Source organism: Ylistrum balloti, unplaced genomic scaffold (assembly GCF_031769215.1).
Source record: "Ylistrum balloti isolate Yb309-2 unplaced genomic scaffold, AGI_CSIRO_Ybal_v1 Utg369892, whole genome shotgun sequence".
Lineage (NCBI taxonomy): Eukaryota > Metazoa > Mollusca > Bivalvia > Pectinida > Pectinidae > Ylistrum > Ylistrum balloti.
This window is the reverse complement of record NW_026782024.1, coordinates 1344392-1371537: the sequence shown is the minus strand read 5'-3', so window position 1 is coordinate 1371537 and position 27146 is coordinate 1344392. Positions and strand designations below refer to the sequence as shown.

The 27146-nt window shown below is 34.3% G+C and overlaps 1 protein-coding gene across 1 annotated transcript; it reads left to right on the top strand.

The window, feature by feature from the left end:
* The first annotated feature begins 314 nt into the window (after positions 1 to 314).
* On the top strand, positions 315 to 25621 carry LOC132546469 (alanine aminotransferase 1-like). Its single transcript, XM_060210187.1, has 13 exons — positions 315 to 557; positions 2840 to 2929; positions 3264 to 3375; positions 3641 to 3771; positions 4049 to 4165; positions 5118 to 5247; positions 6231 to 6310; positions 7572 to 7705; positions 8343 to 8451; positions 8744 to 8809; positions 9198 to 9353; positions 20564 to 20676; positions 21164 to 25621. The coding sequence occupies exons 1-13, from the start codon at positions 315 to 317 to the stop codon at positions 21252 to 21254; spliced, it is 1572 nt and encodes a 523-aa protein (XP_060066170.1). The 3' UTR covers positions 21255 to 25621.
* Positions 25622 to 27146: the final 1525 nt, after the last annotated feature.

Sequence of the window (27146 nt, the reverse complement as noted above, 5' to 3'; positions counted from 1 at the left end):
TAGACACCCACCTCATTACATAAACAGTTGCAATAATATTACCTGAATGAAAAAGGGGAAATAATCATAATGAAGCATTCAACTTCTTTCCCTGCTGGCGTCGACGTCGAACCCTTTCTGGCAAAAACTCGTCGAAAATTAGAGTTATTTCCCTTCTGTTAAATAATATGGTTGCATCCGGTTTCGTTTGAACATTTCATCTTTACGTTGTTACGCTGTTTTCTTACAGTCTCTTGGAATTAGATCAGTTTGAAGTGATTCACCAATAAGTTTTACTTGCCAGACGCTCCGTGCATGCTGCAACAGTTGTCAGAATGCTTCGGAGCTGCTCATCACGACTGTGTCGAATTTCACCTGTAAAACGTCCTCTGGCTCCGGTCACTGGAACTGTGTCATGTAAACAAGGAAAACACAGAACATCGTTGCACACGTTTCCGCCATGCCGCGCCAAAGTACTGACAATAGACAATATGAATCCTCATTTGAGGGCGATGGAGTATGCTGTACGTGGCCCAATTGTCATCCAGGCTGGCAAAATAGAAGAGGATTTGAAGGCGGTAAGAATTGATAAGCCTACTATAGGCACTGGAGTATAAACAGATAAATTGTAGGGCGGTAACCCCACAGTGTGCCAAACTGATTTACATATGTAATGGTTCGGAATTTGAGTGACAGTTACTGTTTCAAATACAAAGTTTGTAATTTGCAACAGGAAAGGTGTCATATCATTGACACGGCCCAATAACCATTGCAACATGGTGCAATTTGTCACATTTTTTTTACAAGTTGTCTATGTTTTGTAAAAGACTCAAACATTTCTATCTCCATATTTTTATAAGGTGGCTAAAATTATGTAGGCTTTTGGTCATACAAAATACACAAGTCCTTCAGTAGAATTCTTTGTAAGGTTTACTTTATGAATGTAACCCTGGTAAAATACTAACTGCAATATATCGCTCGGCTAGAGAGAACTTCTCTTTATCTGGATTGGTTGAGCATCAGACTAGTAAGCCATGGGTCCTTGGTTCGATTCCTAGCAGAGGCATTGAAATAAATAATGACCTCTATTACATCAAGATGCATGCACAGTCACTTGTGCCTGATGAGCGTACATTCATCTCTCCCACTCGGGTATAAAAAAACATGCACACATGGACAAACCAAGCCAGGATCATGTATTGAATACACAGCTTTTAATTATAACACAAATAGTTAATGCTCACCTATGGCATTTGCACAAATTAAATGCTTCCAAAAGCTATACACTGTAGTAAAAGGAAAACAAAGTCAGTGATTAGAATTGTCATTTTAGTACTATGTTGATAACAGAAATATATTGGACTTGTGTATATGCATAGTGTCACATTGGCTATTTGCTTATAGGAAAAAAATGACACCCTCTAGATCTTTAGCTTAAAGAACTTCATGATTCAAGGCATTCCACATTTGAGTTAAAAATTCATTACTTAAAGCTTTAACTGTGACTTAAACACAGGGCTACTAGGAGTATGTCCAACCTGTATATAGCTGTATATAACTCACATATAAAACATTTCAATGCCAGCAGATGTGAAACTATACCATAGAATTTATTACCCAATGACCATTTAAAACACTCTGTCACTTTGGATTTTGAAGGCCACAACCACATTGGTGACACTCGCAGCTGAAGCAGCTGCAATGATGTCACGTTAACAATAATGCCAGTTTTAGTCCACTATCATCAGATTTAAATTGCTCTACAACCATGATCTGTTGTCTGTTTGTAAACAATTCTTTCTAATTGTTATTTCTTTAAAAATTACTTAATAGATCTTTCTGTAATTTCATACACTTGTAAGTTCCCATTGGTCTCTTAATGTGCTCTTTTAATTTGGGACTGATAAGGAAAACAAAATTGACAGGTGGTTATCTTTGATAACGTTTGTTGTTGCTATTTCTAAGCAATCCTGGATTGATTTCTCTCAAAATTTCTATTCTTGTTTCCTTTGGTCTGTAGTTATGCCATTTTGATTCTGGGATTGAGTAAGAGAAAAAAATGACTGACAGGTGGCTATCTTGGATTTTGAATATGAAAGTTTCCTGCAAAGTGCTGTATGGATCTTTCGCAAATATCATATTTAGGTTCCACATGGCCTGTAATTGTGCCTTTTTGATTTTGGATATGATCAGAACAACAAAATGGTTGATAGGCGACCATTTTGGATTTGACAAAGATTATTATTGCTATTTCTTAGAGGAATTTTCAAATTTCATATCATTAAAAGAAGAATAGAGAAAAGTAACTTGCATAGTACAGATGCCATTGATCATAGTTGGCACTGCCAATCCATTGGAGTCGTCAGCCGAGTCCGTCCTTCACTGAATGTTTCAACCCCTAACTCGGAACACTCTCTGGATGGGAAAAGATCCAACTTTGAAGACCAAACAATGTTGGGTGTCAAGATCCCTTTGGGATCTCATTTTGATATTGTGTGGTCTGAAAGGCGGACAATGGTGGTTGGGTTTTAATATTAGTAGTAGACAGATACCCCGGAACATGATCAGTTGAATGTTTCGTAAAAACCAGAGGGTATGGAATAAGTATTGTTTACTATGTTAGTCTTTTGGAATATTTGGGATAATAAAAAGAGGTGGAGGAGTCCAACGTCCTGTGAGTGGTACTAGCTGGTAGAAGAATTTTTGGAATATTTGTATATTGTACATCTGTAAACTAATGTTCAAAATATATCATCAATCATAGTTTTTATATATGGAACACAGTTATGTTAAAGACATTTCACATGTTCATGGTATATTTGTTCATCTTTTGAAATCAATTCAATGTAACTTTTTTCAGGGTGTAAAGATGCCTTTTCCTGATGTGATAAGAGCCAATATTGGTGATTGTCATGCAACTGGACAACCACCCATCACTTTCCTTAGACAGGTGTGTATCACATTGTCATCAGCAGCTTGGTCAGTAAAACATAAATAAAAAATATTTCGACAAATGAACAAACAGTAGTTTTCAAAAGAATGCATGGACATTATTGGTATATGAATGTGGTGAAAAATCTGCAAGGACCAGCCCATGAGAAAGTAGATTTGCTAGTGTAGGTGTATTAAACACCAATATTATTTAGAGATCAATATTAAAGTCATATTTGGGTCTTTGGTGTAAATCACATATTGTGAAATAATGTGATAATATTGGCTGGGAAATTTTTTAAATTCTGTGTGAATTTTTGAATTATTTAAAGTTTTTATTGTGTTCAATATAGGTGGTAGCGTTGTGTACAGATCCAGCTATGTTGATGAATGATCCACGCTATCCATCTGATGCCAAGGAGCGTGCCCAGCGAGTCCTTGATAGCTGTGGTGGTAGAAGTATAGGTATATCATGTGACATCATCATATTCATTATCTGAGATACATTATATATTTTGGATAAAGTTCAAAACAATTTTTTTGAATGTTATGTTTCTGTGTTATTGATCTTTTCTTACTGAAACACTGACCATATCTTAAAAATAAATGAGCTAACAAACATGGGAAGGGAGGTAACTGTTTTATCACCACCTAGCCATGTACAACCTTGTTAGGCTGTTGCTTTATGAGTAGTGACATCTGTATAATGTGTTGTGTTGATGTCTGTTAGGTGCGTACAGTGATAGCTCTGGTGTGCTGTCGGTGAGACAAGATATTGCTGACTACATTCAGCAGAGAGACGGCCTTCCTGCGTTTTCTGATGACATATTCCTGTGCACGGGTGCCAGTGATGGTATCAAAGTAAGCACCAGAAAAATAAAAATCTCTTTGAAACAAATATGGTTTCATAATGTCATCAATTATATAGTAGATTTAAAAGACAGTTAGCTAGGATAACATCATCGTCAACTTTAGGTAATCTACAATTTGATTCTTCGTAACAAACATTTAGGGCACCACTCATCAACATGAAAAAATTGGAAGATGATTAAGTTACGTTCTTGCCTAAATTTTCCTGTGTAGTTGAATTCTACTGTCTGCCTTTAAATCCAATGTTGTCATTAACAACTTGTTGTAGACGATAATGAAGATGCTGATGACTGGAGACGTTGGGCATGGTCGGGCAGGCGTGATGATTCCTATTCCTCAGTACCCTTTGTATACTGCAACCATAGCCGAGTACAATGCCTACCCTGTAAGTATGTGTGTTCCTATTTATAACATATCAATATCTATGTATATTGTATTGCAAAAACCTCCTGTCTATAAACATCACCCGTATATAACAAAAACCTGTCTGCAAATATCGCCTTTATATGGCAAAAACCTGTCTATAAACGTCATTGCAGGGATCACTCTGGGTTTAGGTGATTCTTCAACAGTATAGATTTTCTGGAGTTTAAAATATAAAAAATTCTATATTGAGATGTGAGGAAAAAGATTTGTATTCAAATGTGTCTTGATAAATAAATAGTATTATTATTATTAATGATTTTTTCTCCTTAGGAAAATTGTACATAAAATTCATGATATTGAAGTTCTGAATGGTCCCTGCATTGTGAAATATTTACATTTTCACGATGGCCTCCCTTTAACTCAGTTTTAATCTGGGTTGTAATCACAGAAGTGTAGATACATTGTAGATTACAAAACATATGACGTTTTGGTGCCATGTTGACCTACATGCATTGCCTCAGAGTAACATGCATTTAAAGCTTTCTTTAAAACATTAAAATGACTATGATTTTCAGGAAGCTATTCCATTAACAGAGAAAAAACCTTTATAATTAGATTTAATATACTTGTTGTTAGTTTAAGATAATATCTGAAATATGAATATGATTATAGGATAACACATGTTATTTTATATATCTCTCGCCCATATTACATCAATATTGATAATGATTACAATCTGACAAATAGGTTATACTTACAAAACATTTTACGGATCACTATGATTTTCTGGGCATATTATCAAGGATTAACATTCCTGAAGTTACAATGTTAACTCTGGTGATCTTGTTAATTAAGAGATACACCAGTACATTATCAAATATTCATTTTGCAAATGCCTGAAATTTTGTTATGACTAGATTTTGTTGGATAGATATAATTGACACCTGCAAAATTACCATCTTTTCTTCAAGATTAAATATTACATGAACGAGGAAAAGAATTGGGGACTAGATATAAGTGAGCTGAAGAGATCAGTTGATGAGGCAAGACCAGAGTGTAAACCAAGAGCTATTGTTATTATCAACCCCGGCAACCCCACAGGTAAGTTGCATATAAACCCTGATAACCTTACAGGTGATTTGTACATAAACCATGGTAACCCTACAGGTAAGTTGTAGGTAACCCTAGAAAACCTATAGATAAGTAGTATAAACTCTGATATCTCAACAAATAGATAGAACATTAACCCGAGTAACCCTACAGGTAAGTTGTACATTAACCCTGGTAACCCAACAGGTGATTTGTACATTTACCATGGTAATCCTACAGATAGGTTGAAAGTAACCCTAGAAACCCTACAGGTAAGTTTTACCTTATACATAAACCCTGTTAGGTTAGCCTTACTTAACCTCAACTGCCCTCCTAGCTGGATGTAGACTGGAACTGACATGCCTGACTTCCAGGAATTCAGTCTTACAAAAGGCATTCCTATTACATGGAAATCCTACAGTGGGACTACAGGGCAGTGTTTGAATATTCTATAATGTGACTTATGTGAAATTTGTACTGAGTGGTGTGGTGACTAAACTTGGTCATTTACCTGAGATAAATGATTCTTTGATCTAATGTAACCTGAGGTGTGACATGTCAGGAAAGGCAAGTGAAATTGACTGGTCCACTCCACCACACTATAAGAGTAACTTATCATCAAAACATACATAAGTGTGAAACTGTAACCAAGGAGAGGGGGAGTCAGTGTGGACACATTTATTAAATAGTACTTGATCCTCGATGTAGGTGAGTTTACAGAACCTCAGGAACCCAGAAGATACCCGCTACATTATACACAGATGGCTTCTTTCATATATGTCCACAATTTTAACATGATGGTTTTTGTTAGACATCATTTTATTGCATTATTAAATACTTTTCAGTGTTAGAGATGTGATCACATTTTTATAACAAGGAAAATTTATCCTGTTAAGATCTGTTATTGTATTGTGTACTATATTGTGATTGGAACAAAATTCTTCAGACTAGCACCTCAAGGGATAATGATGATAAAATGTCTATTTTTCATATAGGTTCAGTTTTATCCAGACAAAATATAGAAGATGTGATAAAGTTTGCTAAGGATGAAGGATTGTTTATTTTAGCTGATGAGGTAAGTAAAGGTAACAGTTTCACGAAAATATGAATATTTTATATGGAAAGAGAAAGCTAAATGTGTAACTTATATTTATTATAACAAATGAAGTTTCGATCAATCTTATCCAACAGTAATTAATTTTTTTTTTCTTAATGATTAACGGTTATATTATGTCAAGTGATATAAAAAGATCTCTTTGTCCACTGATGGAAAGTGTTCAAAGTTTCCACCACACAAGATGAAACTTTTTCTTGGCTTTCATTAATGCCAGTTTGAATGAGATGTTCTGTCTTAGATCATCTCTGTACCAAATGGTATACTACAGTTTTACATCTAAGAAACAAGTCTTAAAGAATATAAAGTAAGTATATACAACATATAAAAATACTCTAATAGATGCATAGCAGGAAATTTTAGCATTTGGTGGCTTGATGTAAAGGTTGCGAAAATTTAAATCATGAAAGGTTAACATGATCAATTTTAAAGATGTCGACATTTTGGTCCTTCACTATTTTGTTTCATTTCTCTTGCTATAGAAAACATCATAGAATATCCATTGATATAACTAGTTGCCATAGCTTGGCATGACATAATGTCCAGAGACAGAGTAGATATGGACAGAATAGATACAGTGGACAATGTCCATGATTTGGGTTCAGCTAGGACAGAATGACCTCAATGAATGCTTAACGTTTCATACATTGTCATTGCTACTGCATTTATCTCCCCTGGTGGTTCATGCTACTGGTTGTTTCTTCTTGTTGTGTGGGACAGCATTTATTGACTTCTGGTTGACATTGACGAGAGGCATCATCAAGCTCTAGCTGGTATTGACAATATGTATATGTTTAGCAAGTGTTTATTGTTTAAGTTACAAATCTAAAATCAAAATCTCAGAATTTTGTGAAATGGCAAAAAAGTTAATTTCAAAGTATCAAGTATCCAAGTTTCACTTTTCAAGGCAAAATTACCAAAAAAATGACCATTAAAACTTCCAGCTATAGGATATTAAATTCAGATCTAGCAGTACCAATCTATACAGTAAAATGTCCTTCCATTTTATCAGACTTTGTTTTCCCAACATCTACCACGTTTGTCATTCCTTAAGGGTATGGTAATGCATCCTGGGAGAAATTGATATTCATTACAAATACTGTGACATGATTAAAAATGAGAGAAAATATCACCGGCAATATTTTTTGTGATGGTACAAATTTTACCTGTGAAACCCATTAAGATGTCACAATGTTATGAACTTCCTTTGTTTTCTGTTCAGGTATATCAACACAATGTATATGCAGAAGGATCTTCCTTCCACTCATTTAAAAAGGTGATGACAGAGATGGGAGGAGATTACAAAAACATGGAGCTGGCATCATTCATGTCCGTCTCCAAGGGATACATGGGAGAGTAAGTAATATAGGGAAGAGAGTGTAAGTGTTGTATATGTCACAAAAAATGTGTATGACCTGATAAGGGTACAGGGTTTAGGTAATCAATGATCATGGCACCCAATTAAGAGTTGTTATCGGAAATATTTATAAATCAGTATAAAAGTTATAGCTGGTTTCAGGTAGCTTCTAATACAATGGACAATAAAGATAGAAGTTTGAAAAACAGTACAGCAAACGTTCTCGCAAAACTATTGATGCTGTAAATAGTGGGCTAACTAGACAGAAATATTGTTAAGTCATTCGGCCAGGAACATGCCTATATATGCATTAGATACTTCAATTTTTAACAAAGTAAGTGTACGATATATTTATTACATCTCCATACCAACTTGGTGCTCTTAGTCTGAGATTTTTTTCTTAAAAATTGCAGTGGTGTCCTTATTAGGGCAGACACCCATTTTAGGTCATATATGGTAATTAGTATTTTACTGTAGCGTAAGTTTTGCATACTTTCTTATCCAATCATATCATGTTTTAAAGTAAATATTAGTAATATCATCTGTTTAAAACCATACAACAGGAAGATTAACTTTACACCCAAATGAATAGCCAAGGTACAATTTCAAACTGACCATATATTGATCATTTTTCAGGTGTGGATTTAGAGGGGGTTATTGTGAGGTCATAAACCTTGACCCTGAGGTTAAAGTTCAACAATTGAAATCAATTTCAGCAAAACTGTGTTCTTCTGTATCTGGTCAGGTAAATTTTATTTCATCTTTCATTTCTTTTCAGGGAAGTTCATTTATTTTACTTAAGTGATTTGTGCAGTTGGAATTTTTTCCACACAATTTTACAGAATTACTTTTTAAAACCTATTAAACTTAAAATGGATATTTTGTCTAAAAGACGAAAAATATCTCAAGTTTTTAGTAAAATCACCTGGCACATGTTATTGTTTTGGAAGGATTTTAGTTGAATTTCACAATCTGTTCATATCACTGAAATTCTGAAATGTTTTTCTGTACTTTGTTGATGATGAAGCATTTTGTAGGCAGCCATGGATGTAGTGGTGAATCCTCCACGGCCAGGGGAGCCATCGTATGACCTCTTTATCAAGGTAAGTTTACTACATCACTAAGTATGAATTCCCCAAATCTAGGAGATCCTCTTTCAATCCCTTTATCAACTAATGTAAGTTTACTACGTTGCTAAGTATGAATCCCCAAGTCCAACAAGAGAGCCTTCATACGACCTCTTTATCATAGTTAATTTACATTGATGGGTGATGAGAAGGAGAGTGGTCACTGACTTGGCCCTGGATAAGAACCATTATTGTTATCTAACAGCAAATTACAGCCAGACCAGTGTCAGAGTAAGATATGTAGGTTAAACTGTGATACAAATTCTGATAAAAAGTTATCACCATTGAAAGAAAAAAAATTAAATATTTATTTAGTGAATATAACAAATTTAGATTCACTGTACTTTTTATTTTACATTTATAGGAGAAAAACAAAGTTTTGAATGATCTGAAAGTGAAAGCTAAGATGGTTACAGAAACATTCAATAGCATGGAGAGATTCTCCTGTAATGAAGTTAAGGGAGCCATGTATGCATTCCCACAAATACATATGCCAGAGTCTGCTGTACAAGCTGCTAAGGTAGGTAATAAGTACTTATCACCATGACATGTTACACTTACATTCGGCAATGAGACGATACTCTGACACAGGAGGAGTCACAGTAACGGAAAACCTGTCAGTAGATATTGATCTTCATATCAGTTTTGTATCATGGTATCAAATGTGTTAACCATCCTTTGTACTCAAGGGATTATGATCACTTTCGCTGTCTACACCCTGGAACATTACCTGGCAAAATTGAAGACTCAAGCAAAAAAATTTATTGGTCTACAGGGGGTCTCAAGCAAATTAAAAACCTGACCAGTCACAGACTGATACACTCCTTTTAACATTACAAAGGAGCGAAACTCAACTTCAAAGCTAATACAATATACCATTATGTGACCTCGAGATTCATTTGATGTACAACAAAGGATCATCTAGCTTTCTTGTTTTATCCACTAGGTGTAGCACAGGGAACCTTCAATGTTCTCATGACAACTTCCAGGGGTGCAGAGAGCAATAGTTAGAGTAACACTTAGAGTAACAGTTAGAATAACAGTTAGAGTAACAGTTAGAACAACAGTTAGAACAACAGTTAGAGCGACAGTTAAAATGACAGAGCAACAGTTAGAGCAACAGTTAGAGTAACAGTTAGAGCAACAGTTAGAGCAACAGTTAGAGTAACAGTTAGAGCAATAGTTAGAGCAACAGTTAGAATAACAGTTAGAGCAACAGTTAGAGCAACAGTTAGAATAACAGTTAGAGCAACAGTTAGAGCAATAGTTAGAGCAACAGTTAGAATAACAGTTAGAGCAACAGTTAGAGCAACAGTTAGAGTAACAGTTAGAGCAATAGTTAGAGTAACAGTTAGAGTAACAGTTAGAGCAATAGTTAGAGTAACAGTTAGAGTAACAGTTAGAGCAACAGTTAGAGCAACAGTTAGAGCAACAGTTAGAGTAACAGTCAGAGTAACAGTTAGAGCAACAGTTAGAGCAACAGTTAGAATAACAGTTAGAGCAACAGTTAGAGCAACAGTTAGAGTAACAGTTAGAGCAATAGTTAGAGTAACAGTTAGAGTAACTCTGGAGTATTGAGGATGAAGTATTAACAATAATTCATTACATAAGGAATATAATAACAACATTGATGTATTTGTTCAACTTTGAAATAGCTGTCGTTAGATGTGAAAAGAAAAGTAGTTTTTTGTCTTACATTGATCAGAAGCCTAGACATTGAATTCACCTGTCAGTGCTTGGTTGTAATATTAGTGTTACTGTTAATCCAAATCAAAACACAAACACATGTATGAAATATAATGTCTGATTTTAATGTCTCTTTAGAAACTTTAAGTAGCTAACCTAATCTGGTCAGAATTACTTAAAATTAGAAAATAAATGACATATCAACAGTGACATTTTATGATTGGTGGAAACAGTTCAACAGTTTATGTGATTTCAAATAAAAAGTTATATTAACTGCAATTAAAGAAAAAATGAAAAGGCTTATAAACTGTGTGTTTCTGAAAATAGATCATTTCTGAGTGATTGGTGAAAATGCATGACAAATTATGATATAAATTTGAGAAACTTACTTTGTATTAATGGTACATAAATCTGAAAATTATATTTCGTAATGATAATGTATACCTTTAATAAATATGCTTCGTATTATGATATAGATACGAGAACCATACTTCGTATTGTGATATAGATACGAGAACCATACTTGGTATTGTGATATAGATACGAGAACTATACTTCATATTGTGATATAGATACAAGAACTATACTTCGTATTGTGATATAGATACGAGAACTATACTTGGTATTGTGATATAGATACAAGAACTATACTTTGTATTGTGATATAGATACGAGAACTATACTTTGTATTTTGATATAGATACGAGAACTTATACTTTGTGTTGTGATATAGATACAAGAACCATACTTCGTATTGTGATATAGATACGAGAACTTATATTTTGTATTATGATATAGATACGAGAACTATACTTCGTATTGTGATATAGATACGAGAACTTATACTTGGTATTGTAATATAAATACGAGAACTATACTTCGCATTGTGATATAGATACGAGAACTATACTTCGTATTGTGATATAGATATGAGAACTATACTTGGTATTGGGATATAGATACGAGAACTATACTTCGTATTGTGATACAGATACGAGAACTATACTTGGTATTGTGATATATATACGAGAACTATACTTGGTATTGTGATATAGATACGAGAACCATACTTCGTATTGTGATATAGATACGAGAACTATACTTGGTATTGTGATATAGATATGAGAACTATACTTCGTATTGGGATATAGATACGAGAACTATACTTCGTATTGTGATACAGATACGAGAACTATACTTGGTATTGTGATATATATACGAGAACTATACTTGGTATTGTGATATAGATACGAGAACCATACTCCGTATTGTGATATAGATACGAGAACTATACTTCGTATTGTGATATAGATACGAGAACTTATACTGGGTATTGTGATATAAATACGAGAACTTTACTACGTATTGTGATATAGATACGAGAACTATACTTCGTATTGTGATATAGATACAAGAACTATACTTTGTATTGTGATATAGATACGAGAAGTATACTTTGTATTTTGATATAGATACGAGAACCATACTTCGTATTGTGATATAGATACGAGAACTTATACTTTGTATTGTGATATAGATACAAGAACCATACTTCGTATTGTGATATAGATACAAGAACCATACTTCGTATTGTGATATAGATACGAGAACTTATACTTTGTATTGTGATATAGATACAAGAACCATACTTCGTATTGTGATATAGATACAAGAACCATACTTCGTATTGTGATATAGATACGAGAACTTATATTTTGTATTATGATATAGATACGAGAACTATACTTTGTATTATGATATAGATACGAGAACTATACTTCGTTTTTGTGATATAGATACGAGAACTATACTTTGTATTGTGATATAGATACAAGAACTATACTTCGTATTGTGATATAGATACGAGAACTATACTTTGTATTGTGATATAGATACGAGAACTATACTTCGTATTGTGATATAGATACGAGAACTATACTTCGTATTAGTTATACACGTTTTTTTCATTATGTACACTTTAAGAATGAATCAATCAAAAACATGAATGATAAATGGTACACACCACAGGGACAGTAAACTCCTACGTTAATAGAGTATTTTTGTTAGTGATATACATTTCTAGACCATGAAGTTATTTTCACGACATGGTATGTTTCTTTAGGACAATGTCAACGACAACGACAATTCTGGAATCCATCATTAACTCAGAACGTGAGGCTTCTTATATCGACATGTGTAAATGATATCAAAATATGATTTTATAATGAAATTAAAACCAGTTAATGTTTCTCCTTAAATAATAAAACAGTGTATTAACTTGATCAAAAGACAATACATGTGTAGTGAATTTGCATCCATTTTCTATTTTATGATATCATTAAATAGGTTATGTATCAAGATATATACATCGTAGAAGTTGATTATGGTACTGCTCGGTTGAAATATGAATTGGTTCATTAAACGTTGATAATCATAACAGTCAAAATATGTACATAACATTGAGTGATCAGACTTCTGACAGGTAATATTCATATGCACGCAATAGAACTTGTAAATGCATTTAACACTTAGTCTGCTACACATGAAATCGGTGTTTTTGAATTCTGATTTTGAAGTTTTTTTGGTTTTTTTTTTGTTAAAGATTACAATTATTTAAAAGTGCTATACAGTATTCTTTGTAAAATTATCATATGCACCGACATTCATTCCAGCACATCAAGGCCAAACTATTTCTGTTGAAGTTGGTATGATCTCAAACAACAGTAGATTGTTCATGCATAAATTTCTTGAGATAAAGCTTGACTGGGTTTATTAAAATCCTTAGCGATCCTTTCGGCCGACACACACTATCATTTTCCTGTGCCTGATAAACAGCCTGTTTGTGATAATAATTGCGAAAGAAGTGGCCATTAAGACAGCTGTAGATCCCATTTTCACTTAAGATGAGGTCTTTCATGACAAAAGGTACACACATATTCCTTTCGAATTAATACTGTAAATCCATACAGTGTATACTGTAAATAGTATGAATGGTTTTAGATAACTGTCCTTTAAAGAAATGCAGAGCATGCATCTCGTCATTTATTTGACTGAATGGTTTTCGTCAAAGGTTCCGTCATAAGTTGACAGAAGTTTCAAGGACAAGTGTCAGACATCTGTTCACACAATATTCTGGACCACAATAAAATTTTAGAAACTAAGTAGAACTGGTTTGTTCCAAAACACTATGACATTTTCTCACGCTACGATGAATACCTAATATTTTCCTTTGCTGAGGTTAAAAATATTATATATATATATATATATATATTTTTTTTTTCTAAAAATTAATATCGATTATTCACTGACCTTGATGACCAATACTCCTTTACTAAATACAAGTCTACTTCGGTGATATGCACTGTACTTGTATTTTAGTGGATAATTTCGGACCGTCACGTGCAGTGCTCGGACATGAGGTTCTCCCTGTCTTCCATGCATCTCTTATGTTGTACAGGTCAGTATTAGAGGTCAGGAACTGATTGATTTGAGCGTATTCTTTCCCTTTAAAGTACTTCAATGTTACAGCGGGTGGTGATGAGACGGGCAAGCAGTTTACATCCGTCACTCGTTGGTTGTAAAGTATATCTCCCAGGGGTTGCCTTTTGTTTGGAATTTTATACAACAGCTTCATTGTTATGTATGTACCGCCTGCTGCTTGAGATGGAATACCTGGGCATTGTGCTGATGGGAGAGGATTCGCCATAGAAGCCGTTGTTACTTTGTAACACGATGTTGATTCACCAGACAAAGTGGACACTTTCTTCATCCAAACATATTGTGGAGTGATGAGGACACTAATCTCGATATTGGCAGACTGATCCGGAAATTTCGTGATAGTTTTGATATCGGTAATATTAAACCATTTGTCGTCGGCAATGTTTGGAATGTCAGTTGGTTTCATAAAGACATCCACTCCCAGTAGATAACGGTCTGCTTCAGCACCTTCCAAACCATGGCTATCAAATTTGATCCGTTCTTTGTTGAAGTTGGTTTCCAGGTGAAATACGGTTCCCGATAATACCAGTATTACTAATGAAAGGAAAAACGTTATAGATAAACGGAAGGTATCCGGTTTTGTTGTGTTTTCTCGTCTGGATTTGCGATATTTGGCAATCATGATGCTAATATGTATGAGAACCTCCAAGATTGCTGACGATGCCTTTACTATTTGTACAATGTTTGTAACGTCTTCTCTACACAAAGCGATCAACAAGTTGATTATGATCTGAGGTAGGTCTTCAATCAGCAGTGTTATAATTGTCATTACTTCAGAAACAGTTTCTGATATGCCTTCCTCATCATTGCGTAGGTTCCAAATATCAATACCAAATTCTAAGATGAAGGTGACCGTACCAATTATACAGAAAACTAATGTTGGTATCACAAATCGAGTATCGTAAGTTCCAAACACCAAACCGTCTTCTGCATTCTTGATATCGTCGTAGAATATCCAGTCCATACAAAAGTCCATTATGTTTCCTAAAGTAATCAGGAGGAACATTGCTTTCTGACATTTCTCACCCATCTTGGTTATGTGTACGTCCTTTACAATGCAGATCAATTCTGAAATATAAAAAAAAATCAGTTTGCTAATAACAAGCTACCTACAGATCATTCGAATCTCAGGAAAGGATTTTAATGTATATTTTAAGATCGTATCCTTTATTATGCAAAAGTTAACCCATCAATATGTAATATCATGACATTCTTAATTTTACATCCCAGTATCGCTCGTTAAACAGGGAAGACAGTCACAACAACATGGACAAATGGCATAGCTTATAAAAACACACTACGCTGAAAGCACTGCCACACACTACCGATGTATCTAGCCGGAATAAGCCGGAACATCAAAAAATAACAAAATACGAAAAAATTGCGGATACATGTAACCCTTGATATTTATCAGCGTCTCTTTGTGATACAGTTGACCTACTGATGTAAGAGCTGAATAAGTTCCCTATACTTCTCAACGTTCGTGTTACCGAGGCATCGATGATATACCGAAGCGCCATCGCAAAATGATATCTCGACTAGTAGTACATCGTTTGTACATCGACAAGACTACGGTATCACATCGGTATCATCAGTAACGTATGAGGTAACCAGAGAGTCACCTATCCAGTACGTGACGCTGTAATATGTCCCCTACATGCAATGGTACCCCGAACCAAGATTATCGATAGATTTGTGTTCCGGTATAACTCCGGTGAGCTATATCGGCTATGTGTTACAGCGGCCGAGTGTTTTGTTTTCTTGTTAGTATTAACTATATTAAGGTACCTTACAAAGCATTTTGTATCAATAATATTATGCTGATGCCTTTCATTATGTTTGCCATTTAGTTCATATCTATTTCTAAGTCAAAGCTGTGTTTCAAAGCAAATAAAACAGATATTATATGCTGTTGGTATTAGTTTGTGTCTTGTGAATACAACCCATTTATAATATTTCAACAACTTTGAGAAACGAAGTCAGAACGGCAATGGTTATTATTGAAATGTCATTGAGAAACTCCCGACATGATCTGTACTAAAGCCTTGATACCAAGGATTTCTGTATTCTACTTCACGGTTGTATGATAAATTCCTTGTATGATAGACACGTTCTTTAAACGTGTATCCCAGGGTTTACCGCATAAAGACGTCCGGTATTAATTACATTTTAACGCTATTTGAGATAATTACACTAGAGATCACAGAAACAAAATTTGTATTGATGATGTAAGAATTTTACTTACCGAATTGGCTTTCCTTTGCTATACTTGTCCGGTAATATCTGTAGGTAGGGAAAGAAGAGCTCCACTGACTAGCCAATGTTTCTAACAGTGAAAATTACCAAGCTTTTAATCGATTTGGGTATTTCCACAATGGCATGTACACAATTCGTGATTAAGTCTGCTATGGATACTAATATGTTAAACTATTCGTCGATAATTTAATCTTAAGAGGTAATATATGTCTATGAACTTCACTTGTACAAAATAGAGTGTTTCGAAGATAGTATGATCATGCCTTTTAAAATATATCTATCTATATATAGAGCATTTTAGGATATTTCAAAATGAAAGAGAAACCATGATACTAAGAAAGGTTAGACGATATCTGAACTGAATCTTTACTTTTCAGAAAGCGAAGATTCTATATTAATCTTACTTGACATGTTGTGATCAAGCCAGTGTCTCATACTTACTTTATTCGGTGTATAATTAGACGTATCAATGATATGGTAAGTTCAGTATGTCCCTGATGTAGTAAGATGGGGGTGAACAATGATGTAGAAAGATGGAGGGTGAACAATGATGTAGTAAGATGGCGGAGGGGTTGTGAACAATGATATAGAAAGATGGAGGGTGAACAATGGTGTAGTAAGATGGAGGGGGGTTGAACAATGATATAGAAAGATGGAGGGTGAACAATGATGTAGTAAGATGGAGGGGGGTGAACAATGATATAGAAAGATGGAGGGTGAACAATGGTGTAGTAAGATTGGGGGGTGAACAATGGTGTAGTAAGATGGAAGGGTGAACATTAATGTAGTAAGATTGAAGAATGAACAATGATGTAGTAAGATGGGGTGGTGAACAATGATGTAGTAAGATGGAACGGTGAACAATGATGTAGTAAGATGGGGGTGAACAATGATGTAGTAAGATGGACCGGTGAACAATGATGTAGTAAGATGGGGGGTGAACAATGATGTAGTAAGATGGGGGGATTGAACAATGATGTAGTAAGATGGAAGGGTGAACAATGATGTAGTAAGATAGAAGGGTGTACAATGATGTGGTAAGATGGAAGGATGAACAATCATGTAGTAAGATGGGGGTGAACAATGATGTAGTAAGATAGAAGGGTGTACAATGGTGTAGTAAGATGGGAGGGTGAACAATGATGTAGTAAGATGGGAGGGTTAACAATGATGCAGTAAGATTGGAGGGTGAACAATGATGTAGTAAGATGGGGGAGTGTACAGTGATGTAGTAAGATGGAAGGGTGAACAGTGGTGAAGTAAGATGGGAGGGTGAACAATAATGTAGTAAGATGGAAAGGTGAACAATGGTGTGGTAAGATGGGAGATGAACAATGATGTAGTAAGATGGGATAGAACAATGGTGTAGTAAGATGGAAGGGTGAACAATGATGTAGTAAGATGGGAGGGTGAACAATGATGTAGTAAGATGGGGGAGTGTACAATGATGTAGTAAGATGGAAGGGTGAACAATGGTGTGGTATGATGGGAGATGAACAATGATGTAGTAAGATGGGATAGAACAATGGTGTAGTAAGATGGAAGGGTGAACAATGATGTAGTAAGATGGAAAGGTGAAAAATGGTGTGGTAAGATGGGGGTGAACAATGATGTAGTAAGATGGGATTGAACAATGATGTAGTAAGATGAAGGGTGAACAATGATGTAGTAAGATGAAGGGTGAACAATGGTGAAGTAAGATGGAAGGGTGAACAATGATGTAGTAAGATGGAAGGGTGAACAATGATGTAGTAAGATGGGGGGCGGGGTGAACAATGATGTAGTAATATAAAGGGGGAACAAAGATGTAGTAAGATGGGAGGCTGAACAATGATGCAGTAAGATGGGGGGCGGGGTGAACAATGATGTAGTAATATAAAGGGGGAACAAAGATGTAGTAAGATGGGGGGCGGGGTGAACAATGATGTAGTAATATAAAGGGGGAACAAAGATGCAGTAAGATGGGGGGCGGGGTGAACAATGATGTAGTAATATAAAGGGGGAACAATGATGTAGTAATATAAAGGGGGAACAAAGATGTAGTAAGATGGGGGGCGGGGTGAACAATGATGTAGTAATATAAAGGGGGAACAAAGATGTAGTAAGATGGGAGGGTGAACAATGATGCAGTAAGATGGGGGCGGGGTGAACAATGATGTAGTAATATAAAGGGGGAACAAAGATGTAGTAAGATGGGGGCGGGGTGAACAATGATGTAGTAATATAAAGGGGGAACAAAGATGCAGTAAGATGGGGGGGGCGGGGTGAATAATGATGTAGTAATATAAAGGGGGAACAAAGATGTAGTAAGATGGGGGGGCGGGGTGAACAATGATGTAGTAATATAAAGGGGGAACAAAGATGTAGTAAGATTAACTATAAAAAACAAGTTTGATAATGCTTTTAGAATTCTTACGGTAACTTTGTTTAATAAAAGTATGAAATGACTACCAACGTTGTATTATCTTTCTAGAGATGAAAGTGAAAGTAGTGTTTAATATAAGCATGAAATGACTCCCAACATTGTATTTTCTTTCTAAAGATGAAAGTGAAAGTAGTGTTCTGGGAACATTTTGTTTAAGTGCATTCTAAGGAATTTTATTTGAACGCACGTATGTCATCTCTTATTTAAAGTCCCCTTTTGTTCGAAACAAAAGTAATCTGAGTTACACTTGTACCGTCCAGATATACATAATGATCATACATGCATCATGGTGTTATGTTATATAAATAATTTTGAAAGTGAAAATGACATTGCAAATAATTACTTGTATTGATTCATTTATTGTCATTTCGTTATCAAATCATTTTAGGGAAAAAACAAAACAAAATAAAAACAAAACAAGAACCAACGTTTGCATTTAGAAGATTATATATATATAACGTCCTTGTTTCATGGATTTCAAGTTTGAATTTTTGTTGACGTGTTTATATCATGTTGTTGTCGTAGTCGTCGTTGTTGTTGTTGCATGCATTTGAAACTAGGTATGGAAATGAAGTATGAAAAAATTTTTGAACTGATACCACAGTAAATGGCATACATATGTACGACCAAAAATGAACCATATGAGATAAGTATGAAGTACAACAACAAGTACGGAACTCGCCACTTTGACTTCACTGTATACTTTATAATGTTAAAAACGATTTGTACACGAACATGTTATCTGAGAAACTTATGAACTTCATTCTTGGTCAAATTAAGAAGCGTATGTTACTGTTCCAAACAAAACTTTTATGGACTAACGTCGGGTAAAGTCACAACGACGGTCTTATGAACACCTATGTAGTCACAAGTCCTAAGCGGGGGTTTTACTCTCTCCTCTTATATATTCCAGAAGATCAGAATTACGTGCACTCGCTTTTATCACTATCATGGGTGACATATCATGATCGCATTTTGTTCGGCATCGTGCATCCGTAAACATTTAACATTTTCGACTTCTCAAAAACACCTGAACCAAAGAAATTTTGCTGAAACCCTCCTTGGCCAAAAATGAACCAAAACTGTAGATTGGATGGTCACCATTCCCTATCAAATAAACTCAAAATTTCAAAATCTTTTCAACGCCCAGTAATGATAGAATGAAATACTCTTTTGGGACAGAAGGGTAATTTGCATTTACAAACATAATCAGAGACTGTTATGTGACATATAATTACTATTACATTGTAAATTTACATCTGACCAATCAATGAGAAGGGTTAGAAGAGTTAGATAATAAAATTAATGGTTTGAACATTGTGTACTCATTATAAAAACATAATTACACCATGTTTATTTGACAGGACCACTCTTTTTCTAGCGGTGGAACAACTAGAAGGTCATAGGATGCTTTTACTAAAATTGTGAATTCCAATACCTTAGGATCTTACTATCATCAATGTAGCTCTTTCTTTTTTTTGAGATGGGGAGAGGTGCACTTCAATACTACTGAAAATGTATCCCTATAACCTTTATAAGCAATATTACTTATCTCAGGTGACTGTCAAGGCCGCTAGGTCACTTGTTAGCGCATATAGAACCTTCATGGACGCATATTAATATAAGTACATTATGATGTAGTATATGATCTCTATGGCGAACTAAGAATATAGCCGAAGTCACCTTATGGACATCTTCTCCCTGGAGTCACCTTGTGGACATCTTCTTCCTTTGAATATGATCTCATGGACACCTATCAGTTAAGGTGATCTGCACAAACTTATATGAGTTTTATAAACAAGCGGGTTTTCGTTTTTTCTTATAAGATACTGTGACCCATAATTAGTATTGTATATTTTAAACAGGCCCTGGGAAAGCCTGCTGATGTCATGTACTGTGAGAATCTGCTACAAGAGACTGGTGTATGTGTGGTTCCTGGGTCTGGATTCGGACAAAGACCTGGCACATATCATTTCAGGTGAGATACAAATCTTATCTTAGATTCTAGATATAAGGATATTCACTTCCTACTATTCCATGAAAATTGAAATATTTTACTGAGGATAGAAAATCTAGCAATTCAATAATTCTTATTAAAAAAACCCCAATTAGTGTCATTCGTTACTTCTAAAGATAAACCCTTTTAAATACATAACATACAAACGAGTCAAATAAAAATAAGTTATTTTAGAACACTATATTTTCATAATACGATTTAAGGGGTATGTTTAGAAAAAGATGCGCTCTGTTACTTTAATGACTGTAGTAAAATCAATAATTGTTCACATTTGTTATAATTATGTCGGTATCTATCCATTTCATTCGCATTTACAAACATAATCAGAGACTGTTATCCGACATATATTGACATGTAAATTTACAAATGACCAATCAATGAGAATGGTTAGATTAATGGTTTGAACTTAGCATACTGACTATAAAACATAATTATGTTTATTTTACAGGACCACTATTCTTCCAACGGTGGAACAACTGGCGGATATGCTGGAACGATTCAAAGTTTTCCATGAAGGATTTCTACAAAAGTTTAAGTAAAATATTTCCACAGAAGTATAAGAATTCAAGAGATTGTAGTTTGTTAACAGAGATATCAATTGAAGAATTTTTTTTATTTTATGTGCTTGACACACAACAGAGCCAAAATATTTCATATTGTTATAAATCTGTTCAAAACTGCCAAAACTTCAGCTCAGATTATTCGTGTTATCACATGATCACTTGTATTTTTGTTATCGTAAGGATATCCTAATAATCTTGTGTATCTTAACATGTTTGTATTTATATTTTCTGTTTAATATCCATCAACATTAAGGACATTCAGAATTCGTCTTTTCCGTACTTACGTACATATTGTTCGGTGCGTACGTACATATTTCTATCTGATAGCCTTTTCTGTATGTACTACTATACACATATATCTGTCTGTTTATTCGGACATAGGTCTGTCTGTTTATTCGGACATATGTCTGTCTATTTATCCGGGTTAGAATTTGTGACCTACGTTACTTCACTGATACAATTTCTCAATCATTAGATTTTAGAACTTCTCCGAGGTGTAGCAATAGACTTCCTGTGACCTGTTCCACTTTACTGACTTCTAAGAGGATCACATGTTTGTATTTTTACAATGATTTCTATGCTTTTTTGCATTATTATTCTACGTCGAATGAGGTAGTATATATCCAAAACAGTGCTTCTTTATTTTCACTGCCTACAAGAGTTTTAAAAGGTTTTGATGGTTTGCATCGAAAAAGATACTTTAGTGACACATCATCTTTTACGACAAATATTTCGAAGCAGAGATACTGATTTCTTTAAATATTTTGACATTTAGGATATAAACCACAGTCCTCACTTTGAAAATATGTTTACCCGTGTGTTCACTACAACTATTACTGTATTCGCTCTTTTAAATGTTACCACACAGCGACGAAAAAAAATCATCGATTAATGTATAGTTATAAGTTACATTTTTCATTATGCGCAAACAAATCTTAACATCACTTACAAAAGTAATGATCTATTATAGTCTTCGATTTTAAATTTTGTAAGATGGGAACAAAACAATCTGAGCCTTGCGGTCGTTTTTGTATGCAGTATCCCTAAATGATGTGTTATGAACGGCGACTGATAAGAGAAGACCTATTTGCTAATCAAAGGATCATATCACATGTATATGTATTTGACGTTAGCACTATTGCTAGTCAACATGTTTTGGGAACACGTGATTATGTAACGGGTATTAAACTTGTAGTTGTTACATTCAAATGTTGCCTAATGGCTCTACCTTATCTAACTCTCTATTTGTGGTAAAATTTGCTATTCAGTTGTTTGTTTTTTTGTACAATTCTCTTAATCCATGAATCTATATGTACACAATCTGTTTAGATTAGTAAAAGTAGATTTATTGAATTCTATTTAGCCAGGAAATCAGGTGTCAACGAAATATTTTTTTAAGATCACAAAATTGAGTCTCGCGACGATATACGAGTTTACAGTACATACCAATTATTTGTGCATGTTACCACAGAAATATGTTTTTTTTGTGTGTGAAGTTTTTCAGGTGTTTCAAAATGTTAATAGAATATGAAAATGATGTTGATTTGAATTTCTTATGGTGTGCGTCTGCTCGAAGTTTCTTTACTTAAAGATCTTAGTATTGTTACTTTCAATTGTAATTAATGCCTTGTCTTGCAGATGGTACCATCAACACATATAAATAATGTGATGGTTTTCACGAGAAGTTTTGATATGATCATAATGTGAATCTATTACACTTTGTGAAACCTGTATGAGTGTGGGTGTGGGTATTTCACGTGGTCGTTTTTTTTCAAATTTTCTGTTCGATTTTATTATTATGATATATTTTCTTTTACTTCAAATTTTTTTCTCCTGTTTGATTTACGATTGCGCACTTTGCTGTTATAGATTTTGTAGGAGAGTTATTTCTACGGGAAGTCAGATCTACATGACAGACATTAGTTTTGCTTTAATCAACATTATTAAACAGAGCTATTTTGTTGGTACTCTATGACCTTGTGAAATAGAAGTGACAATGTTAGGTAACACATTGCTATAAGTGTACATGATGACAATAGAAGTGACAGTGTTAGGTAACACATTGATTTAAGTGTACATGATGGCCATTATAGATATATATGATCTGTAATTTACTGTCAAACTTGTGAAATTGAATTTATGCTCTGAACTGATATTATCATTACAGGGCCTGTTATCAGAATAAAATTTCCAGTCAAATTATCAAAGTAAATTATGGGAAAAAAGTTTCCATGTGCAATATTTCAGTTTCTGTTTCGAAGTAAAAAAAAATCGGTATACGTTTTTGTTGATCTGTTGAACTACTGAATCTCTTTTATGATGACTATGTATTTAAGATTTTCGAAAATACACCTTAATTGACATTCTTGTTGTTGACACAGGTGTAAATGTATTTTTATGATAACGTATTATATATTGCGAGCATGTTAGTCAGTCTAGTAATCTATTTTAGTTATACAGCATAGTTAGATATTAATACCAAACCGAAGAGTGTTACCTTCTATACGTTATATTTTTTGTGTACAGTTTTTTTTTATTGTAGATTTGATTTTATGATACGGACTTTAAAAAACAGCAGCCTCCTGTAAACTAACTACTTTTCGCGGCCGCTAATTTTTGCGATGTCCACATTGGAGGAGATTTATTTTACGACACCCTGTTATATTTTCGGAAACCGACTTTACTTTTCTGTACTTTTTATCCATTTCTTGGTTCATGACGATTAATTTTCGCAATTTTTGATAATAGTTTTCTATGAGTCACAATGTGGACCCTGGTGTAGCTGTGTAGCTATGAATCAGAACACGTCCTCTCTGCCAGCTGAGTAACACAATTCATATTTTGTCTGTTGAGAAACAGGAAAGTAATTTTCTGTTAGTTAGAATATGGAACAGATCGGTCATATCTGCTACGAATCATGTTACGATTTTATCTGTCTGCTGAGGAACAGAACGCTTCGCATTCTGTCCGCTGAGAAACAGAATAGTGTACTTCAAATTTGGTCTGCTATGAATCGCAACAGTTGGATATCTGCTAGCAGGATTACATTGTTTTATGTCAGCATTACAGCATTCACTGTTTCTGTGATAAACTTTTAGTGTTAGTTACCATTATTTTCAATATTACAGTTTTATTTCAGTGTACTTATATTTAGATATTTCTTAAGGCAACTGAAAAAGGTGCACTGACCGATATTTATAGAAGGATAACTCAGACATTTATGACGTAATATGTTTGCCTTTGTTGTATAGATGCCACATGTAAAACTTTTTTGTTGGATTTGTTAAATACTATTTTACTATGTTAGGCTATATATAAACATATTACCTCATTTGTTAAGATGTGGAGCTTCTTTTACATATATCATGTGAAACACTTGCTTTAAGATGAACTGTACATTTGAGGTAAGATATATTGTAAAATTGCAATGCCCACTTTGAAATCAATAAGAAGTATGTTGTAAATTTCACACTTTTTCATGTTGTTGTTTCGTTAGGATTGCATTTTCTTGATAAAATGTTTAGTGTCAAACCCCCCAAAAAATGTGTAATTAGTCGAAAGTTAAATATTGGCTATTTGATTTCAGCTCTTGGATATTTTGTAAATTAGGTATTGAAGGTCTTTTTGAAATGTGTATCATTTTTGTACTACAGCTTGATGCAACTTGATGATAAAACCTAGATTTGATATTTATGGGGAGTCATATTGGCAACAATACACAGACAATGACAACCGCCATTTAAGGTTGATTATCTGAAGATTTTTTAATGTCAAAATAAAATTGACGCTAGAAGGATTAGGATTTTGTCATTCCGTTCTTCAACAGATAAAAGATATTATCAAATATGTTTGTTTCCATATCAAGAAGTATAGTTTGTTGATTATTCTATACATGGTTTGTAGGTCTGTTTTGAGAGTGTCAGTGTTGGTTTCTCCAAATTCTTACCTGAAGAAATGATTTAAGATAATACTTCTTGAAACGTTCCATCTGATCCACATCATTCACCAAGATCTCATCATGATGATAGTGATGGTTAACTTGACGCTTTTCCTGATCTGGTGATATCAAGTTAAGTCCGAATGGGCATTGAAGTATACGGAATTGAGAAAACAATCTGTTTGTAATGGTTTAAAGACAATTATGTCTGTTATTCAGAATGTTAAACTCATTTGTATAAAAGAACCAATTTTGCTTATTTGGTGTAAAAGTTGTAGAAACAATTGGGATACGTCATAAAATCCAGATAATGCATTTAAAATGTTTTGAATGATTGTTTTTTAGAAACATTTTTAGGAGCATGACAGATAAAGTGTTTTATTTTGAAAATCACAAAGTGCGTGAAGTGGGATAATAAAGTGTATTACCAACCACAGTTGATTTTATTGTCCATATGCATTTTGAGTACAGAACAAGATAATAAAGATTCACATATAATAACACGGTTCAGTATATACACTCGTGAAATAGGTGTTCTTTTAAAATCATCCAATAGTGTGCCCCTTTCCATATAGATTTTGACATTTTATTGATCAAAGAAGTATGGCCCTTTACCGTGATGGCGCGCCTATGTCAGGTCATAGTCGGTCTAAAAATACACGGCTAATGACGGCAGGTAAAACGTGCATTCGGGGTCACCAATTCTAAATATAGAACAGGTGGTGTGTGTGTGTGTGTGTGTGTGTGTGTGTGTGTGTGTGTGTGTGTGTGTGTGTGTGTGTGTTTGGGTCGCTAGCGATATGACTGCTAAATGTGGGAATATACAAGAAACAAGGCAAAACAAAGGATTAATTCAGTGTGCGGAATACTCCATGTAACGTTTTATAATCCTGAAGATACATAGTACATTGATATGACATTCTACCATGTCTCAGACACTAAAAGTAGGACTATGTCACTAACACTATCGTGTAATGTCACTAACACTATCGTGTAATGTCACTAACACTATAGTGTAATGTCACTAACACTATAGTGTAATGTCACTAACACTATCGTGTAATGTCACTAACACTATAGTGTAATGTCACTAACACTATCGTGTAATGTCACTAACACTATAGTGTAATGTCACTAACACTATCGTGTAATGTCACTAACACTATAGTGTAATGTCACTAACACTATCGTGTAATGTCACTAACACTATCGTGTAATGTCACTAACACTATAGTGTAATGTCACTAACACTATAGTGTAATGTCACTAACACTATCATGTAATGTCACTAACACTATAGTGTAATGTCACTAACACTATCATGTAATGTCACTAACACTATCATGTAATGTCACTATCATGTAATGTCACTAACACTATCATGTAATGTCACTAACACTATAGTGTAATGTCACTAACACTATAGTGTAATGTCACTAACACTATAATGTGTGTAATGTCACTAACACTATCGTGTAATGTCACTAACACTATCATGTAATGTCACTAACACTATAGTGTAATGTCACTAACACTATCATGTAATGTCACTAACACTATAGTGTAATGTCACTAACACTATCGTGTAATGTCACTAACACTATAGTGTAATGTCACTAACACTGTCATGTAATGTCACTAACACTATTGTGTAATGTCACTAACACTATAGTGTAATGTCACTAACACTATCATGTAATGTCACTAACACTATATTGTAATGTCACTAACACTATTGTGTAATGTCACTAACACTATAGTGTAATGTCACTAACACTATCATGTAATGTCACTAACACTATATTGTAATGTCACTAACACTATCATGTAATGTCACTAACACTATCGTGTAATGTCACTAACACTATCGTGTAATGTCACTAACACTATAGTGTAATGTCACTAACACTATAGTGTAATGTCACTAACAC

Excerpts from the sequence above, each read along its gene's own strand:
- LOC132546469 (XM_060210187.1), top strand. The coding sequence starts at position 315 with ATGCTTCGGAGCTGCTCATCACGACTGTGTCGAATTTCACCTGTAAAA. Across the intron at positions 558-2,839 it reads TAGAAGAGGATTTGAAGGCG|GGTGTAAAGATGCCTTTTCC; the intron begins GTAAGAATTGAT and ends AACTTTTTTCAG. Across the intron at positions 7,706-8,342 it reads TCCAAGGGATACATGGGAGA|GTGTGGATTTAGAGGGGGTT; the intron begins GTAAGTAATATA and ends ATCATTTTTCAG.